At 30.8% G+C, this 12,969-nt stretch overlaps 1 protein-coding gene across 1 annotated transcript in view; it reads left to right on the top strand.

The window, feature by feature from the left end:
• The window catches only part of LOC129223766 (probable ATP-dependent RNA helicase DDX27), a 57,111-nt gene that overhangs the window by 41,103 nt on the left and 3,039 nt on the right, over positions 1–12,969 (top strand). Inside the window, exons 14-17 of the mRNA XM_054858125.1 lie at positions 4,633–4,833; positions 6,500–6,555; positions 7,811–7,940; positions 10,744–10,822. Coding sequence (XP_054714100.1) covers positions 4,633–4,833; positions 6,500–6,555; positions 7,811–7,940; positions 10,744–10,822 — 466 coding nt within the window. The remainder of the gene's footprint in view (positions 1–4,632; positions 4,834–6,499; positions 6,556–7,810; positions 7,941–10,743; positions 10,823–12,969) is intronic.

The raw sequence follows: 12,969 nt of genomic DNA, 5'->3' as shown, positions 1-12,969 counted from the left end.
GAAATATCGATGGGCAACCATTCCTGCAGTTTGAGGAATTACAAAATTCCAATGTCATTCAATACAACATTCGCTAGAATGGAAATAGGGGGGGGGGGGAGAAAGAGAAAGGAAACGAGAAAAATAACGGCAGCACGAGTTTGCGAAAAACCGTGCTATTGCAAAGTGGGTAAGTTCGCAAATTAACGCACAATATTGAGGTCTTGAAACGTTTATATTTTGGACAATCTAGGGGGGGGGGGGGGCTACTCAAGGGCTGCAGTATAAAATATTGAAAAACTGAATTGAAAGCCATTTTTGAAGCTAGGAGTGCTTCAGGATTTCTCCTCCGCAAACTCTTAAAAATTTAAAAGTCAAAATGGTTTGGGCTGTCTTTAATGATGTAAAGGTGGGGAGGGGGGAGGTTTAAAAAAATATAAAACTGGAGTATTAAAAACACTAATTTAGGCAACTTTTGGTGAATTTATGAGAGATGGTTTTGGTGTTCTAACATGAAAATGTTGTAGCTAACGCCGAAACACGTGTCTGCTGTAATTTACAAATTTGTGCTTCTGCTTACGTTGTTTTGTCTTACTTTACTGTTCAGCACAAAGGTATTTATTTATCTTAGGGGAAGGAGTTCGGGTGCTCTTTCCCCCGGAAATTTCTCCGTGCTGAAGTATTGAAAGGCTATTTTGGCTATTTTTGAGTGAGTTAGGAGTTAGGGAATACGGGGGGGGGGGGGGGGGGGGGGTCTTTCTCAAAACATTTTCAAAATTGAAGTTTTAGGGAGTTGCTCTTTCAATAGAAAAATAAATCTCAAACACAAACTTACATTGCCTTTATTAAACACAATGAGAGGGGGGGGGGGGTATTCCGTCACCCAGCCCGAAATATTTCCGTTTCTAAAATTTTAAGAACTTTGTTTTGGGCTATCTTTGTATGATTTAAGGGTAGGGTATAGGAAGCTTCTTTCAAAAAGTTTCTGAAATTTTAAGTATTAAAACTTTCTCATAAGTCATGTTTTAGGTAAGGAAGGGTACTATTCCTAGAAAAAAATTTAGAAACTGCATCCTTAAAAATTCAAATTTAGGACACTAGTGGTGAACTCAGAGGAAGGGGTTCGGGAGTTCTCTTCCGAAAATTTTTTGATGCTGAAATATTTAGAATGCCACTTTAGGCTATATTTGAGTGCCTTAAGAGGGATGTGATTCGGGTGCCCTTCCTGGGGTAAGGATTCAGTTACCCTATTTCTTTTTTTAATTAATGAATATTGGAAAGTGTACCTCGTTTAAAAAATATATCTACTTTACTGAAGCGGTTTTTTTATTGCTAATTTCACCACCTGCTATCTAAAAAAGAATTCTTTTTCAAATGAATACTATATGGGGGAATGGTGCCAGTCCATTATCATTAGTCGCCCATACCCTTCCCCCACATTTCCTTCTTTTCTGGCGCTACCTTGGGAAACTTTCTGAACTGATTTATGTTGCAAAAGTGAAAATCTTTATGTCCCAAGCGATCTTATTGCTTGCAATAAAAATATTTACGATCGGCAAAAAACTAATGGCGGGGAGCTGCGAATGCTTTTACCCCTTCCTTTTAAAACATCGCCTAAAATTGCTTTTTTAGAACTTCAATTTCGAAATATTGCTGAAGTAGGGTTCTTGAACTCTAGCCCTTCGATAATGCATTCAAAAAGCATATAAACGTATTAAAAAAGGAGTGCAATTTCGTTTTTAAAGCTTCAATTTCGGGAAGAGCCTAGAGCGCCCCCCCCCCTCTTTCTCTATTATTTTTGAAGGTCGGGGAGCTGCGAACGCTTTCACCCCTTCCTTTTAAAACATCGCCTAAAATTGCTTTTTTAGAACTTCAATTTCGAAATATTGCTGAAGTAGGGTTCCTGAACTCCAGCCCTTCGATAATGCATTCAAAAAGCATATAAACGTATTAAAAAAGGAGTGCATATAAACGTATTAAAAAAGGAGTGCAATTTCGTTTTTAAAGCTTCAATTTCGGGAAGAGCCTAGAGCGCCCCCCCCCCTCTTTCTCTATTATTTTTGAGGGTCGCCCAATATTGATTTTGGGACTATCAGTTTGAAATAATTGATGTAAGAGTCCCTAAGCCTCCTTTCCCTGAACGTTACCAAAATGGTCTACCATTGCGTTTTTTGGACTTCAATTTAAAAACAATTCTGGGGGAGAGTTCCCAGACCCCCCGTTATTGGCGGTTTTTAGGTTTTTGAAATTACCATAGCTGCCAAGTGTTCCGTTTTTCCCGGAGTTTCTCCGATTTTTATTGCGTACTCCGAAAATCCGATTTTTTCCAAAAAACTCCGTTTTTTTTTACGTTGCTTGTACACTTTTCGATTTTTGAGGAAAAAGAACTTTCCCTATCCTCGAAGGCAGGAATTGTGCACAAACTCAACAAAAGAGAAGACAATTTGATGCTTTGGAAGCTTAGTGTCAGGATAAACACTGAGGGGGAGCGTCGATTGGAGATCGTCGTTTTTTCATCGAGCATTTCAGCTACGTGTAAAACATAGCCGCCATGTTTGGTCATTCACAAGATGGAAGTTAGTAGACAATGCATAAGCGCCTTCGTTTTCAAAAACAAAGTAGAATTGGGTGTTTCTTTTAACTGCAAACTAATGAAAAAAAGCAAAATGTGCTGCAAAATGTTTTTTTTTTTGGTTATTTTAAATAATTTTATTGAGAAATATGAAAACAGTTATACCATTTAAAATTTCATTTTATCCTTATTGCTTTGGACACGAATGTGCCAAAAATTGGCAATTAAATTGTATTTTCATGGGGATTTTTTATTTTTAAATTATTTTCATGCAATAAATTCTAAATTTTATATCTGAATTTTTGACTTAGTCGCCATATTTGGTCATTTGCAAGATTTTAGTACACAAGACTCTTAAGTGGCTAAGTTTTCAAAATCGGAATTAGTTGTTTATTGCAATGCAATTAGTTGTTTATTGCAAAATGGGCTTTTTTTTCGGAAAATTCTAAATTTTTTTCTTGAAAAATGCAAAATTTTTTCTTCAGAATATTATTTTATCCTCATTGGTTTAGACTCTATTGTGATAAAAACTTGCTATTTCGTCTAAATTTTTTTTTTTTTAAGGCTGATTAATTATTTATAATTACCTTTAATGCAACAAACTCAAAAATCTATTGTATTGAATTTTTTGTGTTGTTGCCATGTTTGGTCATTTGCAACATGAAGTAGACAAGACTATTAATAGCCTAAGTTCGCGAAAACAGAATTAGTTGTTTGTCTCAATGCAAACTATTAAAAATAACAAAAGGCAAAAAGTTATGTTTTTTTTTTTTTTTTTTTTTTTAATAATTTTCTTGAAGGGGAAATTTTATCTATTTGATCCTCATTGCCTTGTAGGCTTTGCTATAAACTGAAACTATTTCATCTAAATTAAAGGTTCCTGCTGACTTCTCATTTATTTATTTTTAAATTTTTTTTTTATTATTATTTTTTTAAATAAATCAGAAGCCTATTTTAACTTAAATTTTCCATGTGCAAAAGAAGTATTGAATATCTCTCTTTAAATCCTATTCATCTATTATTTTTTTAGGGAAAATGTAAAAACTGCCTCCCCCACTCCAGTTTATATTTCAAAACTTGGCGACATTGGTGGCCACTAAGTTTTTGGAGTCTAGTGGCCACTTTCAAAATTTCAGTCTTGACTTTTACTATGAAGTTGCTTTACTTCCAAGTATAAGAAATAATTGTGTTTTTTGATCTTCAATATGTTCTTATGTATGTAGGATATGTATACAAGCATATTTTTAAAAAAAGATTGCAGTTTTATTAAATCAAACAGTAATCATGTTTTTTTTTTAAACTTATCAATATGTATCTATGTAATGTTGCTTTTTTAATGTAAAATAATTTTGTTTTAAACTTGGTTGTAGTTTTGTTGAAAATCAAACATGAAAATTCAGAAAAGCATTTAAAAAGTGCTTAGAATTTATGGAAACTTATGGTACAGAAGGAAGGTTTAGAGCAGGCCACGATTTCATGCTCCTATTTTAACCCTCAGTGCTCTTATTTTTTGTATCTTGAGGTTGGCAGCTATGAATTACGATATCAAAACGCTTAAATATTACAATTTAAAGACTTAAAATTCAAATTAAACACAGATTCAAAAACTGGCATTGTTAAAATCTACAACATTTATTCACATAAATTTTTCCTTTAGCACGCATGCCGGGTGGGAGGGGGGGGTGGCTGAAAATATTTTCCGTCTTGAGCACATTACCAAACTTGCACCCATGGTTGAGACACACTTATGCCACTTGTAGCAATCAACTTGATAAAATAAACAAGGCATTTTTAAAAACTCAATTTTCAAATTGCTAAGACTATCTTGGTAAATAAAGATAAAACACGCATATAAATAGCTTGGTTTTTTGTCACTGCGACATGCATTTTCTATTAATACTTAGTCAAGGTTTTTTTTTTTTAACTTTCTGAAATTTGCAATTGAGAACTATCAATTAATCACTTAGAGTGTTTCTTTTTTTAATGTAATTCATTGAAATAATAATAAAATTTGTATGTATATGTATTTTTGTAAAACATGCATAACTGTATTGTAAAATGCTGTAACGTTTTTTCATTAGACATTGTTAACAAATATCAAGAGCAAGTAACATCTCTAGAGGGGGACCTTTCAAGAGTAATGAAAGAAGAGAAGGAAGAAAAAGAGTTTCAATCGGTCGAAAAGAATATCAAGAAAGCTGAGACGTTAGTTTCTGGAGAGAAAGAAAATGACCTTAAACGATCTTGGTTTCAAACTCCTGCTGAGAGGAAAAAAGAAAAAGGTAACTTTTTCTCTCTTCAAGAACAGCGAAATAAAAATTGGAATAAATGCAATTCAAATTTAAATTTAACTGGTTATTCAACTGTCAATTCTTCATTTATTGTACAAGGGTTTTTTCAAATAAAGATTTGGTCCATTTACAGACCCTTTAAAAAATGCTGTGCTTTTAAAACAGACCCTTCACAAAATTCCCAAGTCAAAAAACTGAATCTATCCCTATCCATCTCATCAGTAAAGGAATTCTTTTTTGTCAGCATATTTTGAAAACATATTGTTTTATTTTTATTGCACCAATTGGTAACTTTTTCCTTAAAACTAAGTATAAGAGCAGGGATGGCTCATCCCTGGGTATTTAATGCGAAGACATATTTGAAAAATTTAAAAATTTAGAAGAAAAATTTCGGAAACTAGATTCGAAGAAAACTATTATAATTTTACTTGTGGTTAATTAATATTCAACTTGCTGTGCTCGCACAGCAATGCACGTGCTAAAATTTTTATGGAATCTCTGGAGTTCTTGAAAATTGCTCTCTAACTGAAGTAAAAGTAAACATTTCCTTTCATTGGGGGGGGGGGGGGGAATGATCCATGTTCAATCATCACAAGTTAAATATTGAACAGAACAAAATTTACTTAAAAAAGTCTAGTGTTTGGAATGCTAATCTTACTGTTTTCTCTCTTGTTTCCTGATTAAAAAATCTTCTGATTCTCCTGATTCTCCTCTTATTTTCGGACTAAAATCTACTGCACGTGTTTCTTGCAAAAATGCCGGGTATGCTATATAATATGTTTTTTTTTCTTCCAGATATGTGTGATAGCCACAATTACAAAACCAAGGATTTTTTTGGAGCTAAATCAGGGAATTATCAGAGAACTTTTTCCTGGATTTTGTTCCTTCCCTAAAAAAACACTATATTTAGTACAGAACAAAAATCCCCCCCCCCCCTCCCACAAGAGAAATGATAATTTTATACAAAAATGAATTAAATACTCAACAAAAAAGAACTTTTTGTCTGCATCCTGATTTTAATTAGTGAAATAATACTTTACATTGACCCATGATATCTGCTATCCATTGCAGAGATATCTTGGTGAAACCTTTTCTCATGTTCATTGCTCATAGCTCCATAGGTTTTAAGAAAAATATCCTTTGGGAGTAGAGGAAACGGAATTTCAAAGACTTATATTGCATCAAACATCACAGAATTTCTTTAGGAGTTATTTGGCTAACTATTTTTAATTCTCGACTTCTCTGCTGCTTGGAAATAATTGTAACACACCTTTAAAGGTTTACAAGCTGTTTTTCTCTTCCTCTCCAAAATTTTATCAAAAACAGTGTTCTTCATAATTGTGTGTGTTTGAAGCGCCGTTAAAAATTCTCTCCTTAACCTTAGCTTCAATGTATCTTGGGAATTACCTTCTAAGGTATTGGAAAGCCATCTTTGTTCACCGCTTTTACGAAGTTCTTTATTCTTCCCAGCAGAATGAGCATGGGTCTCTTTTTTTGATCACGTAAAGGTTTCATTGTGATCCCAAAACGTACCTGCAAATTTTTGCATTTACGTTCATGCTTTAGTTTTGAACATGCATCTTGAAATATGGCAGTTAATTGAGGGGGGGGGGGGTATGTATTTCTGCCTAAAATTTTTCTTATCAATTCTTTGCAGTTGCACTCCGTCTTGGCGATCCAAAGGCTAAAAAGAAGAAAGGAACAAAACCAACAGTGAGTAATTTTGTTTTTGTTTATTGCTTGCCTTTTTTCCCCTAACTGAACAAATTACTAGGAGATAATTTTGATGTAAGATTGAAGATGTTAATATGAGTGTCATAGCAACTGGCGGACCGGGGAAGGTTGAAAACTGAACTGCCAAAAATGTTTTGAAAATATAATTTTGATTTGAATCAATTGCTTAAAAAATATTTTTCTGTAAATAGCAATACCTATCGTCCCATTTTTACTATGTGAATTTTTTTTTATTTTCTCTTGTCTCTTCCAGTTTGCTAATTTCATTCTGTTTCCCCCCCCCCCCTTACAATTGGCTTGCACTGGGGGATTTTTTTGAATGTTCAAAGGCAGTGGCAGAGTTGCCAGATATTTTTTTAAGGTCAAATGTAAAAATTTTAACTTTTTCTTTTTTTAAAAAAAATTTTCTGACTGAAAAAGTTTTCTTAATCTTTATGGATTTTTTTTTTATTTTGGTGGGTATTTTTATATTTTAGTACAGTACCTTTGACAACGAGTACAGAACAAACATTAGACAAAAATGAGAATAAATATTTAAAATTTTATTGGCTAGGATAAAAAGTTGTTAAAGGGATGCAAGACAACTATTAGTATGAAGCTCTGTATAAAAACTTAACTTTTTGATGTATTCCCTTCTTTTTAGGATTGCTGTGTAGTTTATTAATTATGAAATATGCTCACTTAATAACATTAATAAATTTTTTTTAAAGCATCTTCCAAAACAAAACTACTTGTAAAATCCTTATCTGGATTAATCCTATTTTTTATAAAATAAGCACACATATTGCACAACACTGCCACAAGTCAAAAATTTTCGATTTTGGGATATATGCATGTCCTGGTGCATTAAAAAAAAAAAAAAAATCCCTTATTTTTGAGATGTGTCCTGTTATTATGAGAATTAAAGCTAAGGCATATTACATTTGAATTGATTTTTCACTAAAAGTAGTTTTTGCAGATGTGGCAGTGTTGTACTAGGTGTGCGATATAACATAACATAGCAAATAATTACAAGTTTAAAAAAGAAGGGGGAAAAGAAAAAAAACAGGTTTGTATGTATTAGAGTTAGTGTTACCGTCAAGAACATATATTTTAATGAATCAGAAATTGTAGTTAATCTTTAGACAAAACTGATTTATGATTAAAGACAACTGTGTTAATGACAGTCTTCCTTTTTTTTACAAATATTTACCTTTATTTTAAACTTAAGTAGTTATTTTTTCAACTCTTTTAGACTGAAGACCGTATGTCTGTGGAGTTGGAGAAAGCTGCCCAATATCAAGCTAGACTGGCCAAAAGAGCTCAAAAACCTCAACGTATCCGAGCAATTACAGAAGATGATGGATCAAAAAAGAGGAAGAAAAGTATTTATTTCAATAACTTTATTTTACAATTTAAAAATATTTGCTTTGTTTTTAAGTTAGCATGTCTTTGTTAAAACTTAAATGTTCACCTTTTAATATTTCATTTTTATTAAGTGAACTAACTATTATTTTGTTTTATCTTGTTTAATTTATTTTTTTACTTATTTATTTTATTTATTTTTTTCTGAAATACCTAATGACATTCTTACTAATATTATAGATACAAAAGTAAGTTTGTTTTGTTTGTCTAATTCTTTCATGCCTTAACTACTCAACCGATCATCATGAACTTTTATATGAACATTGTTAGAGATGCAGAACAGAACATAGGCTACTCTTTGCATATTTTTTCAAGCAAAAAATATGCAAAAGTTTTTGTTCCTATTTTATGGAAAATCATTGATTTGTAAATATCTCATCAGAAAAAAATCATATTTGTTCAATTTTTGCAGCATTTAAAAAAGCTGTGCAATATGAACTTTACCTGAAGTTCGGGGGATAACTAGAACACCCCCTAATTCTTCATTTTAAGTTGATTTCATATTCTAAAACAAGACTTATTTTCATTTTTGAGTTATCGTCTACGGTTTCTGATCATGGAATTGAAATTGAAAAATTTTGAATTTCTAATTCCTAGCAGACTATATTTTCATGAAGAATAATAATAAAAAAAAAGGTTGTCTTTTTTTATATAATATTGTTGTTTTGTAATCATAGTTATTTGTTGAAACTGAGTGAAATTTTTTATATATATATATATTTGAAAACAATAATGGTTTTAGTTTTCATGTTTTTAAAAAAATATCAACTGAGTTTTCTGCCAGTTTTAATAGGTTTAATGGAACACAATAGATTGGCAAAATTCTGTTCAGTGGATGTATATTAGTTTTAGAATTACTTTTAGTCTAAGTATTTAAATATTTCTCTGAAATTTTCATCTAACTAACAATCATCATTGTAGCGGCCATGTCAGCATGGAAAGATTAGGCCTGATGCTGGTTAATATATAAAAATGATTTTGGGATTTAAAAAAATCTAAAAAAGTTCTAAATTTCAATTTTAAGTTAGAAAATTTCTGTTTTCTACACATTGACGGGAATTTTTTTTTCCCTGATTGCTAAACATGAGTCAATGGGCACAACTGTTATTTTTGAGGTAGACAGTGCAACACTGGGCAGTGCAGCTAGTTAAGAATGAAATTAAAATATAGAAATTTATTTAATTAAAAACCTTAGGCCATGGATAGCCTCATTGATTGGACGTCAGACGACTCAATATTTGAGGTTTTCATGGTGCATGCTTGTTAAATATGCCAGGCTGAAGGTCCTGTTATCAGTTTCTATCAGTTGTTATGGGTTCATGTTATTGGGAGATTTTGTCTCTGCTTTGGAGCTGTGCTTAAGTTGTAGAGGTGGTGATAGATAATGTGGCCATCCATTGTTTTGGTGCAACAGTCAGACTCTTAATTTTATGGAGCCCAAGAGCCGTTTCTTTCTACTTTAATTACCATTTGTTTTGTAAAAAAGGCTTCGGTCTTCCAAGAAACATTTGTAACAGCAACAGTATGAATGTAATGAACTTCCATGTTTCATAACTATTTAACTTTTATTAGTCTGATTTTTACCAAAGCTAATTAAAGTGTTGAATTTGAAAACATAATTATGTCAAAGTTTATGTTTTGATTCATGAGCAGCCATTAAATAAATTCTTTAAATATTGTAATTTGCATACAGGACTTTTCTCAAAAAATATGTTACAATTTGAACATTCTATAACTTGAAATACTGGATATCTGTTTTCTGCAACTTTTCATTTTTAGCTAAAAACTAATTTATTAATTCAATTAATTAAAACTAGTGCACTTTTTAAAGTGCAAACTGTCTAGATTGAATTTGTTATTAATATAAAAAAGAAAAATGTCTTTTTTGTTTAACCATTAGCATTTTTCAGTAAAATTAAATTTTTTGTCCAATATGTATATTACAAAGCATTTGATAAGTGTTCCTAAATGTGCTAAAAAAAATAAAAAATTATAAATTTTCATCCAACTGTCCATTTAATAACTAATGAAGCCTCCTTGGTTCTTATACCAAGATAACAAAGTGGAAAAGTACTCTTTACTTAGTGTATACTCATTCTGTTCATTGCTTTTAGGCTTAACATTTTATTCATTATTGTCACATCCTATAGGACTTAAAATTACTAACTTTATTCTTAATTATTTAACCTGTTAAAAGTCAAGTAACATGGACGGTCTGAATGACTCTTGTTACTTGAATCAATTATTTCAGAAAGGGTGTAAGAGTCCAATGGATTTCTGTAGGGCTTAAGTCCTTTCTGAAATAATCAATTCACTTATGAAATTATTCTCTCATACAAATTCTTAAGTATCATTCATGTAAATATTGCAAAATGAACACAAAAAAAAAAGAAAAAAAATCACTTTAAACAATGAGATGTGGATTTATTTATGCAGTGTGAACAAATTATAAAAATGTGAAGGTATTATTTTTTTTGGATTGTTTTAGTTAATTTCATTTATTATTATCAATATTCTGTTATGAATGATATTTCTTATTCACACATAAAACATTTAAAGTACTGTTAAAATAATTTTTTCCTTTTTATTCTCCGTTAAATCATACATATCTACAATTAATCTTGCGTATCTCACTTTTGACACTTTTTTTATTTGTCGCAGTTCATTTTATTTAAATTGTATATAAAATTAAAATTTATCTCATTTTCCCAACTGTTTTCATTTCTATATTTATTTATTTGTGTGTATATTTATTTTATCTAGATAAAATGTTTAAGAAAAAATCATTTGAGAAAGAATTAGCTGATTCAAGTAGAAGCTCTGTAAAGCAATTCAGATATGAGTGAGTAAAATTTTCTGTTCTGATCAATGTTTTGACTTCTATCATCTTGGCAATCTTCTTCCAACTTATCTCCCCCCCTCTCAATATAAATTTCAAAAGTTTTCAAATCCTTTGAGTTCTTTTAGTATTACACCACTTTTTATTGCTCAATAATATATTTAAAAATATAAGAAATTTTTTGAAAGAATTTTCTTGTTTTTTTCACTTGGAATTTTTAAAGAGAAATATTTTTAATACTCAACCAATCCTTAATAAATTTTTCAGAAAAAAATATTCTGTTAAGCCAGAATTTTTAATATTATGCCCAGAGATAGTTTTAAAACCTCAGCAAGTGTATTTTGTGCACTGAATATACTTTCACACAAAGGTATTTTGTGCAAATACCCTTCAAAAAATTAGTCAATTGTTTTTTCACTTTTGTATTTTAAATAAATACATTTGAGCTCGGTTAGTACGAAATGTCAAAAATTCACGAATTCGTTCGTATTAACCGTTATTTGTAACAACCGTGAATGAGTGATACTGTGAGAAATTGAAGAAATGCTTACCTATACGTAAGAAATATTACTAATAATGAAATCTAACCTAACCATTAGTACATTCACAAAAAAAAAAAAAAAAAAAAAATCACTTATTTCTTATAAATGAATGTTTTTTTTTAAACTGAAAAAGGAAGATGATAATCGACAATTGCGGAATAGGTTGTTATCCACAATGGAAGATAAACACTTTTCTCCAAGTAAATTGAAATGTCCACAAGTAAACAAATGAACGGGCTTTATTTTCTATACAAAATATTCAATATTTTCTTCTCGATGCACAATGGGACTTTTACTACCTATTGAAATAATGAATAAATTCTAAAGAAAAAATTACAGCATTTAATCACAAACATTTTAAGTAAAGAGTAAAAAGTAAATTTTTTTCGTCTTAGTCGAGAATTTTAATTTTATGTACGTATTATACGTGAAATTTTTAACCTAATTAGATAGCAAACGAAGCTTAACGAACAAAATGTTCGTTTTAGCCTTGATTTCGTATTAAGCGTGATCGTATTAAGAGAGTTCAACTGTATTTGAAAATGGATAAAACAAGTTAAAATTTTTTAATTGTTACTTTCGAATGTTTTGATATTTTTTCCAATACAAAATATCAAGCATTCTAAATGCCAAAAAATGTTATATAGCTCTTCTTTCCTTGTCATCTTCTACTTCATCCATAGATACTTGAATTTTTTTAGAGCCAATCCCTATTATAATCTTTACAGTTTTCATACTTTTCACTCCTTCAAAATGAGTTTTACTTCCTTAAAAAAGTCGAGGAGTATTTTTTTCATCTTGAAAGAAACCTTAGTTGCATCTTTGTGTCTGTGAAAAGTCATTAAAATCGAGAAAGGGAGTAGCAAAGTAGGGATTAAGTGAACTTTTTTGAGTTTTGTGTGAAAGGGCTGAAAATATAAAACCCTAGGTAGGCTTTCGTTGAAAAGTTTTTCTAAATCATGCTGCATCCCAGCACCTTCCACAGCTACAATTATCATCTTTTGCAACAGAACAGATGAGAGTTTCTTCTATCATTTTATAGCTGCTAAAGGACCATTCATTAATTATGTAAGAGTGATTTTGGCAATTTTTGACCCTGCCCCTACCCCCATATAAGGATACGTAAGATTTTTCAAACCCCTCCCCCCTATTCTTATGTAAGATTCAATTTCATTTTTCAAAATATTAAAATAATGAGTCTACATCAATGGAATTGTCATTAAATTCACTATTATTAAATTATTTTTAAAAACTTTTTTGTGTAAGAAATACTTACTAAAAAGTTGGGATCTAGATTGAATGTTTTTTCAATTTTTTTTTTTTTTTGTATATGATGCGATACTAAATAAAAGTAAAACATGCTATAATTAGCGTGATTCGTTTATTATAATTTACACTATTCATTCTCTGTAAAACAAGTAAAACACAGCTCAACCTAATACATTTTTTACCTTCCAGACGCAAGTGAAATATGATACCTGCCAAACAATTTGACTGCATGATTTCTAATATAAAATATTGACTTAAAAAATATTATATAAGAATGGGGTAACCCCGAAGTAAGGGTATGTAGAAAATTTTCCAACCCCCTCCCCCTCAGGACCCTTC

The sequence above is a fragment of the Uloborus diversus genome, chromosome 6 (genome assembly GCF_026930045.1).
Source record: "Uloborus diversus isolate 005 chromosome 6, Udiv.v.3.1, whole genome shotgun sequence".
In the NCBI taxonomy this organism is placed as follows: domain Eukaryota; kingdom Metazoa; phylum Arthropoda; class Arachnida; order Araneae; family Uloboridae; genus Uloborus; species Uloborus diversus.
Note: the sequence above shows the minus strand (reverse complement) of the source record. Positions and strands in the feature narration are given on the sequence as shown.